Here is an 18,578-nt window from a genome sequence, read left to right as displayed (position 1 = left end):
TTGGTTCTTATCGTGGTCCTAACCTTTCCAAGGTTAAAAACCCCTGCAGGTGCGGCTCAAGCAGCAATCCTGAGCCGTGAGTCCTACGAGCCCCGGGAAGAAGAGCCAGCCTACGAAGCAGAGTGCTGGTGTGCTGGGACCTGGCACATGCAAGCAGGGGATCCAGAACCTCCTAGGCCAGCGACTCTGCTTAGGGCAGGGCCAGGGGGCGGGGCCAGGGCTCCTAAGGCAACTCTAGGGAGTGGGGCCAGGCTCTGCTGTTTTCAGGGAGGGCAGGGAAGGGACCCGTTACCTGCCGACCATCTCCCAGTCCCTGTACACAGGGATGTTGGGCCTGGCCCTGTTGTCATAAGGTCCAAAGTGACAGTTGGGGGATCCAAACCATTCATCGAATCCATGCTTCAGGGGGTGGAACTGAGGCCTGTGGCCCAGATGCCTAGAAACAGGAACCCAGAACCCTTTAGGGACCCCTGCTTGGGAGAACCCCAAAGTGCTGAGCACGAACAACTCATCACCTTCACAGAACATTTCAGGAAGCAAGTGTCTCCTGTAACCAACATGTGCTGAGCCCCAGGCCACCAGGACCTTTTCCTCCAGGAGAGAGCTGGGAGCCTGGCCACCCCAGCCCACAGCTGAGGGCACCAGGCACAGAGGAGCATTCAGGAATCCCTCCAGAATGCTGGGAGGGGCTCTGGGTGGACACGTGGTGAGATACCTCACACCCATCAGAAACCACCGGAACTCCAACCGCAGCTCCATCTTCATGCTCTGGTTGCTTCCTTGTTTCATTTGTCAGGACAGTTCTGCAGGCTCAGCCTTCTCTGGGCTTGTGAGAAAGGCAATGTGCGAGAGAGGTAATGACCACCCTCTCAGGATGAGCTCTTTAAAACCCCCTTCTCCCAGTTATAATCATGCCCCAAAAGAGGGCTTGGGAAGCCCTGGGAGAGCTGACTGCCTGGGCCCAGCTTCATCACAGACTGGGACAGTGCCAGGACTTGCCAGGGCTGCTCGATGACCCAGTGTGCTGGCCCTGCCTGAAGGGTGACAAATGGCTGAAAAGCTCCCCAGACCAGTACTGTGGGCATCAGGAGCCAAGCAGAGCCTCTGCTGGACCCTGCCCCTCATTCCTACCTCTCAGGACCCTCCCTCTGGGGGCACCGAAGGTCAGTTCTGCAAACAGGAGGTGCCCACCAGAGAGGCCAACAGTCCCTAAGCGTAGACCCATCTGCTGATGAGAATGCAGGGTAGGTAGACAGATGTTTTTCACTCTGGCCATGGGCTCTTGGGGAGCAAGGCCACCCCACCAGGGAAGTGGGTTCACACATGCCTCTTATAGCGATACAAGCTTGAAAGCAGTGTCCCCAGAGCAGAGATTCCATCCTCTGCTGCCCCTGGGGAGGCCCTGTTCAGAGGGGCTCCAGTGGTTCACACAGACCCCCAGGAACTGTAAGGCAATACACTGCTTGGCCACTAGATCAAGGAAGGTATGACTTGGTGTGGCAGGGGAGAGCTAGGCTGCATGGGGCAGAACCGGGACGAGAGGCCAGAAGGTGTGTCTCTTGTGGCCTCAGCTCCCATGGCTGGTTCTGAAACACTCTGCATCCTGACTGCCATGCTGCTGGCGCCAACCTCAGACCTCTCTGCCAGCTGCAGGATGTCAGCTCTGCGGTGACCTCTCTCTTTGCAGAAACCTAACTGCCAACTCTGTGCTGTGTGCTTCCTCTTTGTGTCTGATGTCCTTCTGGGCCTGCTGCTACCATGCCCTGTCATTTCTCTACACCCCACTCCAGCACTGACTGGGAGGAGGTTGCCCTGGCTGTGTGCAACATTCCCACACACCCACATCCACCAGCTCAAATGGGCCTGCTTAACAGAAATAGCCGACCCAAGTTCTGCTTATGTTAAGCTGTCAATTCAAAATGTTTACCCTAAAACCACGGCAAGGCCAGCAGTATGCGCAGGTCAGCTGGAGCAGGCTGCAGGCTGCAGTCCCGTGGGCCTGGGGCAGCCAGAGCAGCCTCTCACTCGGATCCAGCCTCCACCCACCCCAAAACTTGCTCAACCAAGGCGGTCTGGACCTGCAGTGCTGGGCTGGGAGGAAGAAGGTCAGGCAAGTCCACATCCCTGTGATGGGACCCCCACCCAGAAAGCCTTCGGATACAGGGCAGAGCTGACATGCCAGGCATCACAGGACCCTTCCCTTCTGTGGGCTGCAGCCAGACATGCCCTGGCAGGCCTTGTGCCGGGCCTCAGCATCTCCCCAGGCTGTGCAGGCAGCAAGCATCTCATCAGCTTTGCTCTGCGGCCACCTCCTCTCCTCCAAGCACTGCTCAGCAGGACAGCTCCTGAGGAGACTCAGGAGTGAGAAAGCATTCATTAGGCAGCTCCTGGATCATGAAAATCTTCTGACGATTAGTCTTCTGGTTTCTGTGGTTCTCCCATTGCGGTGATGAGTGTGTCATGCAAGCGGCACAACCAAAGCCCTCAACCTTGAGAAAGTGGTGCCAGCAAGGTGTAGAGGGCCCACGGTGCAGTGAAGGACGGGCAAGGAGTGTGGGACATCAGGAAAGGCTCCCTGTTGAGGGCGGGCATGCGCTCTTCCAAGAGCCCCAACACTTGGAAAAGGGAGGGGAGAATGTGTGTCCTTCACATCTGTCCTCTGGGGATGCACCCTTGGAGATCCCTTGGGCAGTAAGAGAGACACTGTTGGACCTCTCATGACGGCATTCACAGCATACACACACTGTGAGCTTCTGTGGTCACGACAGACCACAGGGTCCTGGTGATCCTGCACCGAGGGCCTGTCCCTCACCTCCTGGCTGCTTCTTCACTTCCCCACCCAAGCACTGTGTGTGCTGACAAGCTGTGCCCTCCTCCATGACGGATGTGCAATCACGGAGACTGGTGACACCATGGCAGCAGGCAGCACAGGGCGGGCGCAGAGCAGGGCTAGGTGCTGGGTGAACAGGACAGCGGGTTTGCCACAGATGTCCCAGGCCGGCAACAGGCAGTTCCAACAGCACGGCCATGGCAGCTCTTAAAGGAGCGCTTGAGACCTCTCCACGGGCCTGGAATGCAGACTCGTGTTCCCAGCACATAGCCCCGTCTGCAAGTGTGGAGCCACTATCCCCGTGGGGCACATTGGGACTCACCATTTGCCCACAATCTTGCTGACATAGCCGGCCTCCTTCAGCAGCTCAGGCAGCACGTGCTCCTGGTCTGGGATGCCACCCACGATCTCCTGCGGTGTGTAGGCTGCAAGAGCAATGTGGCACGTGTGCCACACGCACACACGGACTGGGGCCCTCTGCTCCCTACTCTTCTCTTCAAGGGCTACCTGAAATTCCTGGAGCAGAACCGTCCTGGGGACAGGATGGCAGCAGGGAAGGAGCAGCGAGTGCTGCTCGTCCAGGCTGTCCTTGTCACAGCAGCATCCAGGGAGGACATTGGGTTCTGTACTGAGTCCAGCACTAACCCTGCCATCCTCTCTATTCACTTACAATTCACTGTTTTTGATGGAAGTCCTATGATCTGTTCTAAATGACAAGCTACAACCCAAACAGAGCCTTTGACCCCAGGTAATGACTTGGCCCTCACTGAGTTGGCCTGCAGAAGCAAGGTCACATGTGAGAATGGTGACAGACACCCCTCCCTCCCTGGCCTCCCGTGCCACAGGCACTGCCTGTGTGGACTGTGTACCATTTCTGGCGTGCCTGTTGGTGGTGTAGAAGCCATTGCGGATGGGTAGGCGTCCAGTGAGCAGAGCTGCCCGTGCTGCATGGAGGAAACAGAAACGTCCCACGCTAGACTCTTGGCCAGCTCTGCAACGCTCCTACTCCTGCTGGCTTCTCCAGAGTGAGAGCCTGGCAGGCAGAGCATCTGGCACAGCAGCTCCCATGCGCAGCCCCCGCCCCAGCCTTCCTTCTCTTTGGGGTGGGGTGCACAGAAGTCGTCTCCCCAGCAGAAGTGTTTGTCCTAGAGGAGGGGGCGTTTGCCCTGAACCACCCACAGCCATTCCTCTCTAGGAAAGGAGGCACCACAGACATGACTTCTACCTCCAAGCCCTTTATGGGCTCCATGCCCCTGGCAGCTTGTGACACACGGAGCCCAGGTGCTCCCAAGCGCTGGGGCCCCAGTGGGAAAGGGTTAGGGCCCCCCATTCCTGCCCGGCAGCCTTTCTGGGTGCTCTGCTTAGAAGAAAGACAGGTGGAGGCCGAGTCCTGGTTCCCACTCCTTATGCTCACGGGCCAGCCCCAACTTACATGGCGAGCACAGGGGGTTGGCTGAGTAGAAGCTTGGAAAAAGCATCCCTTCTGCAGCCATCCGGTCCAAATTCGGGGTCTCTCTAGAAGGTTCTCCATATATCCCCAGATCGCCCCACCCCATCTGCAGAAGAGAGCACGGAGAGGTGGAACTAATGTCCTTCCATCTTGGGGGAGATGTGAGAGAAAAGCCCCATGAGTGCAGAGGTCCCAGAATACCCCAGGGCTTGGCATGGGCACGTGGAGCACTGTTAGCCAGCTTGGCCTCAGCCCTGGATGCCACTGCCTCAGGCTCCCGGAGAATTGGCAACTCAGAATACGAACCCACAGACCATATACAGAAGCAAGACCTCTTATGTCTATTGGTAAACTGAGATTTGAAAACACGCGGTAACACTCCCCACCGAGCTACACATAGCGTTATTCCACAACTGGGCCGTTCCACTCCCTGTTCTACCCATGAGAAAAGGAAACGAGCACCATGAGCAACGCACGAACTCCATGAGCGTCCATGGTGGCATGACTGACGGCCCAGAGGAAATGCACCGAGTGTCCGTCAACTGCTCGGCAGACGCAGGTTGTGATCTACCCACGCAGTATGGCAGAGCATCCACTCAGAACCCGTGCAGGGCCTTGTATTTGGAAACACAGGTGCAGGGGCATCTGGCTGGCTCAGTCAGTTACACGTCTGACTGTTAATCTCAGTTCAGGTCTTGATCTCAGGGTTGTGGGTTCAAGTCCTCTGTTGGGCTCCACGCTGGTGGAGCCTACTTTAAAAAAAAGAAAACAAAAGGAGGGATGCCTGGGTGTCTCAGCAGTTGGGCACCTGCCTTTGGCTCAGGGCTTGATCCTGCGGTCCTGGGGTTGGGTCCACACTGGGCTCCCTGCATGGAGCCTGTTTCTCCCTCTGCCTCTGTTTCTCATGAATAAATAAATAAAATCTTTTAAAAAAATAAACATAAAGAAAAAACAAAAGGAACTGCCGTGCCATCAGCTAAACGAAGACTCGCTGGATAAAGACAAGCCCCAAAGCCAACAACTGCTGTGCGCTGATAACACGGAGAGGCCAGGACGCAGATGCAGGGTAGCCGTGGGAGGGCAGAGTGGTCGGGAGCACCCAGAGCACACTAGGAGCCAGCGGGGCTGGAGGTGGCAGGCAGTACCCACCTCCTGAGCCTCAGGGGGAACCAGCTCTGCTGTCACCCTGACTTCAGACATAGCTCCAGAGCTGGGGAGGAAAGACTCCTATGGATGGTGAGTGGTGATGCCTCAGGACCCACACACACATGGGAGTGCACTGGAGCACACGGGAATGCGGCTCCACTGGGGAAGCAGTGAAGCACCTACACACCAGGAAGCCCAGGAAGCCGGCGCTGTGGGGTTCCGTTTGCACAAAGGGCCACAGCAGGCAGGTCCAGAGGGTCAGGAGGTACATCGTGGGAAGCAGCTTCTTCTGGGGCTGCTGGATACAACCTGCAGGGGACTGTGTGTGGCTGCACAGTGTGCAGGGCCCACAGGACACCAGGACCTGCTCATCTGAGCCAGCGAACCACCTACATAGTGGCCATGTCCCCACACTGCTGTCAGAGAAGTACCAGCCCCTGCAGGCCCCCGCCGGCTCTTCTGACCCACTGAGTCCTGGTAAATTAGCCAGCAAGAGGTCCCTTTGGCCTTTCAGTTCTGGATTCCTTTCTTTTTTTTTTTTTTTTTTTTTCTGGATTCCTTTCAACATGGTTTATTCTGAAGTCACTGAAATGGTTTTTCTGTTTGGCAGCCACAGGAGCTAGAATGGAATAAGCCCCCGGGAGAGATGTGGCCACAGGAGAACAGCGGCTGAGCCCAGGGGCAGAACAGGGACATCAGGAGTGTGCTGAGGCCTCACACAAAGTTGCATATTCTGGGACAGGGCTCACAGGGTGCACCCATGGACCCAGCAGCCCCCCAGTGCAGGCAGTGGGCACAGGGGACTCACTTCCCTTCCTGGGCTCTGCCTTTCTTCCCTAGAACTTTGAGGCTTATTGAGCACTGCAGGGGCCACTGGCTGTGAGGGGTGATCACAGGCCTCAGGCTCAGTGCTGATCCACAACACCATCTACAACACCATCCACAACACCAAGGACAGGCACTGGCTCTGGCAGCTTAGGCTGGGGTCCCCGCAGGAGCCGCTTCTGTGCAGCCCAAATTCCCACTCCTCCCACCCCAACATTGTGAGGGTGCTATTCCCCACTTGTGCTGCACTGCTAAGGGCCCCGGCGCCTAGGCTCTGGGAAGTGGGCTTCTATCCTCTGCTCAGCCCCGTTGGCTGTGGAGAAAGGCAGTCTCCACCAAGGAGACTGTTCTGAGTATCTGCGAACCTTATTCAGCACACATGTGTGGGGTCCTGTGTGGTCCTGAGCACACACCCAGGAACGGTGGGATAGTGGGTGCCAGCTGGGAAAGCCCTGTCATGCAGGCCCCTGACTTGCCCCCATGAGCCCGGCTCAGGGGGGCAACCACGCCATCAAGGGAGTCACCCTGTGTCTGAGCCTGGAGGGTGTGGGTGGGTGCGGGGGCCTCTGCTGGGCCCTGGCCTGTTTACTCAGGAGAGCCAGGGCTTCTATTTTTGCCCGAGTGTGTTTTGAGTGTGTTTTCATCGTCTGTCTCCCTAAAGTCCTAACTGACCTGTGTCTGCGGACCAGGACAGAGGTCCTGTGGACTGGTTTGCATTTCAGCTGTCATCAACCCCATAACCACAAGGGGGAACTTCCCCGTTGGCTGTTCCGGTTTCTTGCTGCCTCACGTGGGGCGCCCGGGAGGGGGTGGGGGCCCCCCACAAAACTTCCCTTGAGAAAGACACTCCCCATGCTGGTCATGCACCACTCCTCAGGATCCCGTGGCCTGAACCAACACCTTCAACAGAAGTACTGTCACCTGTATACACCTGCATCTTCCAGGGGCCCCAACCAAAAGGCAGAAAGAAATAGTAGGAAAGTTCATGTACTCTAACCCAGTCTACCCAAAATATGATCATCTCAACACAACTTCCACGGGAAACACTCTCGACACTGGGAAGGAAGCTGGGAGCTAGCTGGTTGTGCTCTCTGCTGTCATGGGGGGGGAGTGTTGTGGGGGGAGAGCAGGGATCTGAAAGGCTTTGAGAAGCCCACATAGTGACATAGGCATATGCGTCCAGGACGTGATGCAAAGCTTCCCTGGCAGCTGTGGGGACGGGATCTCCTAAGGAGGCACACCTGCTTCACAAGCAGTCCCTCTATGAGCAAGCATGTAAGATGAAAGAGAAGTATGGTCAGTGTCATCCCCACCCAGTGGAACCACGGTAGATTTCTGGATCTTTCAGGATCACCCGAGAACCCCATACATAACAAGAAATTGTTATTTTACTGATGAAGTTACAAAGTGAGAAATCTTACATTTTCTTGAACTAAGTCTTTGAAACCTGAGTGTCTCACATGCAGCACTCCTCTGTGCTGACCAGCCAAGACTGGCTAGCAACCATGTGAGGCTTGTGGTCTGGGTGCAAGGGCTCCCATGAGGCTCTTCACTGGCCTTTTTGGGGAAACACCTCTGACACTGTGGGGGTGTCCACACCAACTGCTTCTTCATCTTCTCACAATCCAGTCCACCACCACCCCATCCACCAGGAGCTGGCATGAGAACGCAGAGGTCAGGTTTCGGTGCCAAACACTGGCTCTCTGCAGACGCCAGCCCCAAGTCCTGTGACTCTATAATTCTTCCAATGGAACCCAGTGCAGAGTTTGAATTCATGACCCTGTGATGAAGACCTGAACTGAGATCAAGAGTCAGACGCTCAACTGACTGAGCTCCCCAGGCACCCCATCCCACCTCTGTACTTCTTCCTTTTATTTTTAAAAAGATTTTATTTATTTATTCATGAGAGATACAGACAGAAAAGAAGAGACACAGGCAGAGGGAGAAGCAGGCTCCCTACAGAGAACCCAATGCAGGACTCAATCCCAGGACCGCAGGATCACGCCCTGAGCCAAAGGCAGATGCCCAACTGCTGACCCACCCAGGCATACCCGGCCTCTGTACTTCTTTTTTTTTTTTTTTTTTAAATATTTATTTATTTATTTATGATAGTCACACACACAGAGAGAGAGAGAGAGGCAGAGACACAGGCAGAGGGAGAAGCAGGCTCCATGCACCGGGAGCCCGACGTGGGATTCGATCCCGGGTCTCCAGGATCACGCCCTGGGCCAAAGGCAGGCGCCAAACCGCTGCGCCACCCAGGGATCCCCCGGCCTCTGTACTTCTGATGGAGCTCCACAATTTACTGTGACGGCTCCCAGAACCCAGGAATGTGCCGTATTTCCTATTACCAACTTGTCAGAAAGGACGTGACTCAGGAACAGCAGACTGAACAGATGCCCAGGGTGATGTGTGGCTGGGGGAAGTATCCCCAGCACCTCTGTGAGTTGACCAATCTGGGTTTCGTGGAGGTTTCAAGACAGATACAGGACTGATTAAATCACTGGCCATTGGTGATGGACTCAAATTCCAGCCCCTTGGCCTTCCCTGGAGGGCAGGGCCATGCTGGAAACTCTCTAACCATGCCCCAGCCTCTCTACTGACCTGTCCTGAAATACCCAAGGGGCTCAGCTACCAGCCGAGTCACACCCAAGCACTGTCATCACCATGGGTCCTTCCGTGGGTTTGAGGAGCATGTACCCAGACAGGTGAGAGGACCTGAGAGGTGTCCAGGCCTGCCCTCTGTGCTCTGCTTTACCCTGACACCTTATACTAACTTCACTCCCAGCTTCTGTGTGATAGAAGTTCTGGAATCTAGGTGAGGTTTGGTGGGGTGAGGTCTGGAGCCGACGACCAAGAAAGAATTCTTGAGATGTCCTTGGTGTAAAATGGTGGTTTTATTAAAGCATGGGGGGATCCCGGGGTGGCGCAGCGGTTTGGCGCCTGCCTTTGGCCCAGGGCGCGATCCTGGAGACCCGGGATCGAATCCCACGTTGGGCTCCCAATGCATGGAGCCTGCTTCTCCCTCTGCCTGTGTCTCTGCCTCTCTCTCTCTCTCTCTGTAACTATCATAAATAAATAAAAAAAATTTATTAAAGCATGGGGACAGGACCCGTGGGCAGGAAGAGCTGCTGCCCTGGGCCTGTGAGGGGAGGCTGATTATATACCTGGGAGTTGGGAGGAGTTTGAGGATAGTGTACCGTCTAAGGAATTTTGGAAGCAAGGTTTCCAGGACCTCGAGGGAGATAGCTATTGTTGGGAAAAGGTCACTTATTACTGTCTAATAAAACCTTAGTCATAAGACCCTTCAGATGTATATCAGTGGGCTATGTCCTCGGAGGATGATTGCCAACACATATGTTGGGGGTTTAGAGATAAAGGAAATTTCTAAAGGAATTTTTATGTTAAAGTAGATTTACAGGCTCCTGGGGATTGGGCTAAGATTGCCTTCTGCCCACGGTGACCATCGAGGCAAAATATGAACATCGAGGCAGTTGAGTCTGTAGAGGAATATCACTCTGCCTGTTTCGAGCACTTGTCAATGTGCATTGTCCTCAGATAGTCCTCTGTTCCCCTCACCATGTGGATAAAGAGCACAGGTGACAAAGTCACAAGGAGACAAATGAACAGCTCAGTCCCCCGCCAGGCATCCTGTTGACCTGGCAGGGCCGATCCACCAGTGTGACCAGTGTGACCACACGCCTGGGGCTGCACGCTCACCCCGCAGCCAACACTCCTTCTAGTTCGATTCTTCCCAGACTAAAAAAACTCTGATCTATGGCCAGAATTAGCCAGCCTGAGCAGCCTGACCAGGCAGACAGGAACAGCCCCAGGCAAGGCAGTCCTGGAGGCTAAAAGCAGAGAACGATGACTTCAGGGCAAGCGGGCCAGGGTCCTGGTCACTCTGCACCCCTTCCCGCCCCGCTTACCGGGGGCAGTGCCGGAGGGGGCACGGCAAGGTGACCAAGGGTGCTGGGGAACTGGTCTGGGCCACCCCTCTGTCCTTTCAGGGTGCCAGACACAGAACAGACAGGTGTCACTCCCTGGGCGGCTGACCTGACCACCCTAGTTGGCCTGAGGAAGGTGCCGATGGCAGGGCCAGGTTCTACGGTCACCCGGCGGGCTCCCTCGAGTCCTCCCCTGAGGCCCTACTCCAGCCCCCGCCTACGACCCTCCCCCACTCACGGCCTTCCCCACAGGCTGACCCCACGCCCCTCACCACCCCACGGCTAGGCCCCCGCCCGCCCCCCTCGGCCCGCCCCGGGACCCCGACCGGCGGCTGCACTCACGTCGTCCATAAGCAGGAGCAGGATGTTGGGAGGCTGGGGGGCGCCCGCAGCCCCGAGCCCCGCGGCGCTCAGCACCAGCAGCAGCCGCCATCTGGTCGCCGCGGCAACCGGCGCCATAGCAACCGCGCGCGGAGCCCCGAAGCCCCGGCAGGCGGCGGGAACCGGCGGGCGCGCGGCGGCTGCTCCTGCGGGGCCTGGCGGGGCGGGGCGGGGCGGGGCGGGGCGGCCACGTGACTGGCGGCGGGGTCACGTGACGCGGCCGGCCGGGCCTTCAAGATGGCGGTGTGCGTGGCGGTGATCGCCAAGGAGGTGCGTCCGCGGGCGGGCGGGCGGGGGGCTGCGGGACCCCTGCCCAGGCGCCCCTCGCTCCCGCCTCCGCCCCCCGCCCTGCCCTGCGGGCTCCGCCGGAACCGGCTTGGGGGGCTCGCGGCGCCGAGGTGGCCGGGGGCGGGGCGGAGGGAGGCGGCGGCGGGGGGCCGTGTATGCGGCTGCTGGAGCGTCGGCCCCGGGTCCCCGCTGGCCTGTCCCCGGCGGTCCGCGGGCCCCGAGCCTCGCTGGCCGCTCGCACAACGTCCTGGCTCCCTGCGCACGACCGCCCGGCGGCCAGCGTCCGTCTCCCCCTCCTCCCCGCTCCGGCAGCCCCGGTGCGGACACCTGAGCAGGACGTGGCCCGCGCCGGCCCCAATCTCCGGTGGCTTCTCCTCGCCTTAGGGCAATGGCAGAGTAACTTAGGGGCCCCATCCCCTCGGAGTTACCTAGCTCCCCTGACGCCTGGGCCTTTGCGCCGGGAAGCCCCCTCCCTCTCTTCCCCGCTGCCTCCTCTTGCGCTGGCCCCTCTAGATGTCATTTCCCCCAGAAAACTGTTTCTGATTCCTAAGACAGCCGAGCACCGTCCACACGGTTTCCTTGTGCCCGAAGCGACCGTGTCCTTCTGTGTCTTGTGTAGCATGAGGCTCAGGAGGCGGTCCTTGTGGAAGATGTTCCACTCTGGAGGATAGGCAGTGGGTTTAAGAGAATGAGAGTGTGTTCCTGTGGCTAATTGGCTCTTGGCCAGTCCTCCGGCCTGAGTGCTCTGGAGCCTCATCCTCGTGGCCTGTGCACCCAGGATGGGTTCTTGGCACTTCAATTCGGCATCCTTTCTTGCAGAATTATCCTCTTTACATCCGCAGCATCCCCACGGAGAATGAACTGAAATTCCACTACATGGTGCACACGTCCCTGGATGTGGTGGACGAGAAGATCTCTGCCATGGGGAAGGCCTTGGTGGACCAGAGGGAGCTGTACCTGGGCCTGCTGTACCCCACAGAGGACTACAAGGTGTATCCTTCACACCAGGTGGGGGCCTGCCAGTGGGTGGTCTCTATCTGCGGGCTTTCATACTGGAGATTCCACCTCCAGCTTCTAGGTGTACTGTAGGATCAGGTGACCTGGAAAGACAGAACTTTCAGCTAACGGAATTATGGCAGCTTGAGACTAATTAAGACTTCACATCCTTTTTTCCTTTAATTAGGAGGATGGGGGGAACACTGAGGAAAGCGGGGGCATGAATTCCCTGGAGACATGTGGCAGTCTGCACCTGTCCCTTGTGTGGATTGCTTTCCATACTCTGTCAGCAGGGCCACTGCCTCTGAGCAAGGGCAGCCGTTCTGGTTCTGTCCCAGGCCCAGCCCCACAGGCCACCGTAAAAACTTGACCGGTCTTTTGAGACAAATGGCATGAAACCCATGGAGTTTGAAGACAGCTCCACGAGTAGTTATGTCACCTGCTTGGGAACCACTGTTCTTCCAGATAAAGTGGACTTTCATGGCTTGGGTGTCTTAGGCAGCGACTGCCTGATGCTTGGGCCTCTGGTTTTGCAGTTAGAACTGCTGGGCCAGGAAGCTGGGGTGCCCCAGGGTCTGGGCAGGTGGGCCCCAGAGCTTAAGTCAGAACAAGGTTTAGCTGCCTGCCCTCTGATCCTCATGTGAACAAAAACAAGGAAGTGTACAATCCATCTGGTGTGGCCCGTGAGGTCCTCCTGGTGTTGTGGGACAGGTCCAGCCTGGGGCTGGGGTGGGGGGCATGCACAGATGGCCCTCTACTCACACCCCCTCCATGGTGATGCCATTTTTGTGCTGTCACAGAGTCCCTGTGTTGAAAGCACATTCCCTAACCAGCTCTGCAGGTATGGCTACGTGACCAACTCCAAGGTGAAGTTTGTCATGGTGGTAGATTCCTCCAACACGGCGCTTCGAGACAACGAGATCCGCAGTGTAAGCACAAGGGGTCTGTGGGCTCTGCCTGGGCCTGTGTGTATTCTCTTTTTCACATTGTTTTCAAATGCTGAGAAGTCAAAAATTGGGCAGTAGGCGTGTGTACCTGTGGACTGACACCACTGGCTCTTGTCTCAGATGTTCCGGAAGCTGCACAATTCCTACACAGATGTGATGTGCAACCCCTTCTACAATCCTGGGGACCGCATTCATTCTAGGTGAGTTGACTGCTGTGTATGGACCCTGCCTTGCTGAGAGCCATGGTTCTGAACGTGAGGGAGGGAAGGTCTGTTCAGGTGACAGACATTGTTTCTCTAAGGAGTAATACTGAAGCAGCAGAACCTCATTTTCCTAATGAATTCTTGTGTGGATGTCCAACATATGAAACAGACAGAGGACTCACACTGTGCTCTCTCGATTTCCCAGGTATGCCCTGTAAGCTCTAGGGCCTCCACAGAACCCAGCAAAGGCCCAGGCATGTTGCAGAACCTTTGTGAGAAAACGTCCTCCTATTGCTGTCCACTTTGTTTTTGACATTGATCTTGGATGGTCAGGAAATCCTTGGATGGTCAGGAAATCCCACCCACACAGTTCTCCTCTGATAGATACAGATGTGATATTGGGATCTCACAAAGATCCTTTATAACAAGTGTTCATGAGCACATGTTCCAAATCTCCTGGGAATTCCCTATATTCCTCGATGTGGGGCCCTGCAGTGACCCAAGCCAGGCCTTTCCCATGGCACCTTTCCTCTGTCATGACGCTGTGTCTCATTTCATCCTGGGCACCATATGAGAGAAGCAGGTGCTGGTATGGTGAATCCTATGTCTCCCAGGCTGTGCAGGACAGGGACAGCCACCAGCCACAGCCTCTCTACCCTTCTCTGGAGATCAGCTGGAGATCCAGCTGGGATCTTCACACAGGCCATGAGGAGGCACGAGAGTTAGATTCTCACTGCCGGGGTGGCAGGGCGCTGGCCTCATGATGAGTGTACATGACTGTGGAAAGTCCCAGTCCCGGGACGTGGATGGTGCTACGGAGCCTGGCACTGCCGGCAGTGCTGCTTCTCCGATGGCTCGGTTTCTCTCTGCAGGGCCTTCGACAGCATGGTGACATCCATGATGATCCAGGTGTGCTGAGCATGAGCTGTGCTGCCGGTGCTGGAGGAGAAGTGCTGTTGACATAACCGTATTGTTGATACAGATATTTATTATCACTTGCCTATTCTCAAGTGTCACAGACGTGCTGCTGGGGGCAAAGCCTCAGGCACAGTGCATGCAGACTAAAGGTCTTCTGAGATTGGATTTGGTCTTTTCCCTGTGTCTGCAGAGGGTCTGAATGAGGAGAGTGTAGTGTGGGACGCTCCAGGATGGTGCACAGGTTGGAGGCTGGACAGAGCGGGGAGCTGTTGTCCCCACAAGGCATGAAGGAGCAGGGGGGTAGGTGAGAGAGCCCACAGAGCTCCGGGCCCTAAAGAGGCTACCGCTGCAGGATGGGGAGTGGGTGGGGGGGAACGCAGAGGGAGGTACAGAGGGACTCTGTACTCTGGCCTCTGCCCTGGCAGGGTGGTGTGTCAGGCCTCCCTGAGGCCAGAGCCAGATCTCGATACCCCCAGCCCCTCAGCACAGCCCACACCTCCCCCTGCAGGGAGGGGCCTTCATGTTTCCAGTCTTGGTCTGGCCTCCAGAGGACCCCTCCCAGAGCCAGGGAGCTGTGACTCCGCGTGTTTATTGCCTCTTGCTTTCTGAGGATGGAGTGAGCAAGCCCCAGAGCCTTCTACCTCCGTCACTGGTTAGTGCACAGCAGTTGTGAGGAGGCCCTCTGCTTACCTGCTTCCTCTTCAGGTCCCCGAGCAAGCTGGGATGGAGGGGTTACATGGGGGAGCTGATAGGATTAGATTTCTGCATTCTGCTTCCCCAGAGGCCTGCTCAGCTAAGTCCAGGTGACTGTCTTCTGGGATTGGGTGGCCCAGGCTCGAGTAGCTTTTGTTATTTGGCAACATGGCCAGTGAAGTGGGAGAGGCCACCAGCAGGTCTGAGCCCCACCACGCGGTCTGCTCTGTGGTGTCCTTAGCACACTGGCTTCGAGTACTGTGCTGCAACACAGCTGCGAATCCCTTCTTTCCCTTCTCGGGCACCTCTGAGCCTGACAAGGGGAGGGCATCTGGGACCCCCTGCGGAACCAGGATGGAAGCTGTGTACCTTTGCATCACTTTCCCTTCCCTTCCTGTCTAAGGAACGTGGGATTCGTTTTTGAAATTCATAAGTAGAAGGAGAAAATCAGTCAGGAGTGGGTATTGACACAAGTCCCAGCACCCCATCTCCCACAGCAGGCGAATTGGAAGACTGCCTAGAGCAGGACTGAGAAACACCTGCACACAGGCACTGGTTCTGATGCCACCTGCACACTTCTGGTTGAGCCTTTGGCAGTGAATGCTCCTGCCTGAGTAGTGGCTGTGGTAGTGCCTGCAAGTTGCTGACTTGCTTCCTTACTGACAAAGCCACAGTGTTATTAGGTACAATTGACTAGACAGAAGATGTTTCCCACTCTCCGGTAGCACAGAATGGTAGGTAGTTATGGCATGTAGGTGGATGGTGTTGAGTGGAATTTGCGGGGAAGATACTTTGAAGGGGGATTCAGTTAGCAGTTGGAGTATCCTTCCTTCATCTTTTCCTTTCTTCCTGCCTGGGTCTTGGATGTGATGGCTAGAGCTAAGGCAGCCCTCTTGAGAGCATGAAGAAAAGCTTTATTCCCCCAAGGATGGGGAGCAGAAAGCCAGAAGAAACATGGGTTTTGCTGACATAGCTCTGGACTCCTTACAGTCAGCACTTTGTAGATGAAAATAAACTGCTGACTTGTTGAAGCCGTCATTTGGGTTTTTCTGTAGGTGCAGCTAGACCACCCTTATTTTTTTTTTTTTTTTTTTTTATCTATGATAGTCACAGAGAGAGAGAGAGAGGCAGAGACACAGGCAGAGGGAGAAGCAGGCTCCATGCACCGGGAGCCTGACGTGGGATTTGATCCCGGGTCTCCAGGATCACGCCCTGGGCCAAAGGCAGGCGCCAAACCGCTGCGCCACCCAGGGATCCCCTAGACCACCCTTAAATGTGCTCTATGTTCAGGAGTTTTGACATCCTTAGGTAGCATCCCCCCATTTAAAGCCTGAGAAAACCAGCTCTGTGCTGGGAAGGAGAGCATACTACAGGTCCAGCGAGGATGTGGGGTGTGGGGTGTCTGCCTCAGAGGGACTGCCTGCTGGACTTCTGTCAAGGGCTAGGCGCTCAAGGTGCATGCGCTCCCATGGTGCCTCACTGGTGTGTGTGTCACTCACTGTGGGGGCAGCCATACCCCGGAGGGCCACCAGACCTGGTTGGCAAACGCAGTTTTGCTATAGCGCCTCGTGGAGTGGGAAGGTGGCTACTGGCTGAAAAGCGGGGCCGGCCTGGGGCTGGGGTCTGAGACCCGGGATGGGCCGTTCACTGTCAGGCTTGCACCCGAGATAGAGGTGAATAAAGGGGAGGCCTGTTGTGTGCTTGTAAAATTGGTTCAAATTTAACTTATGCTTTACCATTAAGACACATTTCTCCTTTTCTTTAAAAGACTTGGAGAGCCCCGAGTGGCACAGGAGTGCGGGCCGACCTCCTGCCCCGCCTCACCCCGTCCCTGCCCCCAGGGTGCCCCGCTTCTTGGGGGACGTGTGGCTCCAACCCGGCCCAACTCTGGAGATCGCATCCTCCCTTCAATACGGCGAATACCACGGAGAGAACCTGCCACGGCCCCTGCAGGGTTGAGGGGGAGAGGGGAACGTGAGCCCGAGCCCCGGGGTTTGGACGCGGGGCCAGCGCACCTGAGTGGATGCCTGCTCCGCCCCCAGGGCGCCTTCCCGGCCCCGCCCTCCCGAGGCCCCGCCCACCGGCTCCGCCCCTGTCGTTTGAAGCGGGCCCCCCCCTGGAGGCTGCTGAGGGGCAATGGTTGTCCTCTGGCGTGGGGCTGGCCTCGCAAGCCTCCACGGTAGGTGGAGCTGATCCCTGGCAAGTTGGTCCTTTGGGCAGCACCTGGAGCCGAAGGCGGAGTCCGTCTAAGACACCTGTTCTCCTGGGCGCACAGGGCTAACACTGCCTCCTGGAGGCTCACAGGCAGGTGTGCACAGGCCCCAGTGCCCATCAGCCCTTGCAGCAGTAATTACAACCCGAAGCTCCTGGGCGTCGGCCCCTGACCTGTTCTCAACCTTCTCAAAATTCTCACTCAGACCTGAACTGTCCAGCCACAGGCATAGTCAGGCGACGTGCCCCTGCCAACCCAACATGCCCCAGGGGTCCAGCTGGGGAGGAGAGCCTCTCCCCAGTGCCATATCCAGTTGAAACTCGCTGGGCCCTGAGGCACCACCACCCTGCCCCTGCTGCCCCAAGGATGTGCCCAGTGCACCTCCACTTGGTGGGGGGTGGAGAAGAGTCTCAGGTTCCCTCCACCTGTGTGTCCCAGCTCCTCAGGGATGAATGGGTTAATGTGGAGGTGGTCAGAGCACACACCTTGATGACTCGGCCTCGGAAGATGCTCTGGTCCAGCTCCACTGCAGCCTGGGCTGAGCTCTTGGCCGCAAACTCTATGTAGGCGTAGCTGGGGTGGTTGGGCAGGGCCGGTGAGGGCCACCCCAGGGCACCCAGCCTCCCCACCCTGCTGCCTGGCTGGCACTGACCCCTTGGGGGTGTCCGGAGAACTTGTCGCATAGGATGGTGACCCGGTGCACCTCCCCACAGGGGTTGAAGTAGGCTTCCAGCTCCTCAGCTGTGCTCCCGTAATCCACCTGCCACAGATATGGCCCTGATGTTGGGGGGCTCCTGTGGAGGCCTGGCCCCCTCACCCCTGCTGGGTGTGGGCTAGGGACAGAGACCGCATTCTTCCTGTGTCAGACGCCCCTCTACATAGGTCTGTTCTGTCCAGAGAACGTGTTTCCAGAGTGGCCAAGTGGAGATTCCACGTGGAAATCCCGAATCCCAGCTCATGCTGAGAAAGTCCAGTGCTGGAGGACATGGGGCCCTTGGTCTGTCTTGGGGCAGCCCTCCCCCAGCCAGGTCCCCTGCCGTCTGGCTCCTCCCTCCTGAAGCTGTGTCCCTTTCTTTAATCCTCAAGGCTGAGAGGGGGTGGTAGGTCCCCATTTGGTCTCCTCCCTGACTTAATTGCCCACGTAGATGGATCTGTGGTCCGACTCCACCTTCCCCGTGGGGGTCCTTGGGCAGGGGCTACCTATGGGGGAGGGGGGTGCTCAGGACAAGAGGTCTCCCGACAGGCTAGTGAAGAGCAAGGGGACTCAGAGCTGTGTGCCTGGGGACTCATGGCCTCCCCACCAGGGAAGGGTCGGCCTGGCCTGCTGGCTCCTGCCTGCCTCGGGGCTCAGCAGCAGCCTGGCCAGTGTGGCCCCTGCGCCCTCTGCACCCTCCTCCTCCCCTGCCTGGCCCTGCGCCCCAGGTGTCTCCAGCCTGTGGGCCTGCTCCATGGCCCACAGCTTCAGTCTGATGGCTTCCAGCTCCTGCCAGCACGACCCCACATTGAGCCTAGAGGCAGGACAGCCCCCAGGCACCTTTCGAGGGAGGGGAGAGGGAACCAGGCCTGACCCTGTCTGTGCTCAGTGTCACCGGCCCCATGGGGACCTGCTGCAGGGGCAGGGAAGGCCCGTGGACTCTGGCCATCCTCCCCAGCCTGCAGGGGTGGGCATACCGCAGGGACAGTGGCCACCGGCCCCTCTGAATCTGTGCCCGAGTGTCTGAGGTCCCTGGCCAGCCTCCTCT

At 57.4% G+C, this 18,578-nt stretch overlaps 2 protein-coding genes and 1 long non-coding RNA gene across 8 annotated transcripts in view; 1 reads left to right on the top strand and 2 right to left on the bottom strand.

Annotated features, from left to right (window-relative positions):
* Window positions 1–10,719, bottom strand: part of GALNS (galactosamine (N-acetyl)-6-sulfatase) — a 28,693-nt gene extending 17,974 nt beyond the window's left edge. Inside the window, exons 1-5 of the mRNA XM_025427098.3 lie at window positions 10,541–10,719; window positions 4,263–4,386; window positions 3,700–3,774; window positions 3,153–3,255; window positions 293–436 (exon numbers count right to left, since the gene is read on the bottom strand). Of these exons, the coding sequence (XP_025282883.1) occupies window positions 293–436; window positions 3,153–3,255; window positions 3,700–3,774; window positions 4,263–4,386; window positions 10,541–10,657 (563 nt within the window). The 5' untranslated portion in view covers window positions 10,658–10,719. The remainder of the gene's footprint in view (window positions 1–292; window positions 437–3,152; window positions 3,256–3,699; window positions 3,775–4,262; window positions 4,387–10,540) is intronic.
* On the bottom strand, window positions 9,130–10,446 carry LOC125755155 (uncharacterized). Its single transcript, XR_007410910.1, has 2 exons — window positions 10,181–10,446; window positions 9,130–9,316 (listed from the first exon to the last, which is right to left on the bottom strand). It is a non-coding gene; the product is annotated as an uncharacterized LOC125755155 (long non-coding RNA).
* Window positions 10,720–10,723: 4 nt separating the features above from the next.
* On the top strand, window positions 10,724–14,096 carry TRAPPC2L (trafficking protein particle complex subunit 2L). Of its 6 annotated transcripts, none has more exons than XM_025427109.3 (5): window positions 10,724–10,849; window positions 11,687–11,875; window positions 12,664–12,792; window positions 12,931–13,010; window positions 13,886–14,096. In XM_025427109.3, the coding sequence occupies exons 1-5, from the start codon at window positions 10,817–10,819 to the stop codon at window positions 13,929–13,931; spliced, it is 477 nt and encodes a 158-aa protein (XP_025282894.1). In that variant the 5' UTR covers window positions 10,724–10,816; the 3' UTR covers window positions 13,932–14,096. The 6 variants fall into 6 exon arrangements, with proteins under 6 accessions (XP_025282894.1, XP_025282895.1, XP_025282896.1 ...); XM_025427110.3 differs by having other exon boundaries at window positions 10,725–10,849; window positions 12,697–12,792; XM_025427111.3 differs by having other exon boundaries at window positions 10,726–10,849; window positions 11,687–11,859; window positions 12,705–12,792.
* Window positions 14,097–18,578: the final 4,482 nt, after the last annotated feature.

This window comes from Canis lupus, chromosome 5 (genome assembly GCF_003254725.2).
Source record: "Canis lupus dingo isolate Sandy chromosome 5, ASM325472v2, whole genome shotgun sequence".
In the NCBI taxonomy this organism is placed as follows: Eukaryota; Metazoa; Chordata; class Mammalia; order Carnivora; family Canidae; genus Canis; species Canis lupus.
Note: the sequence above shows the minus strand (reverse complement) of the source record. Positions and strands in the feature narration are given on the sequence as shown.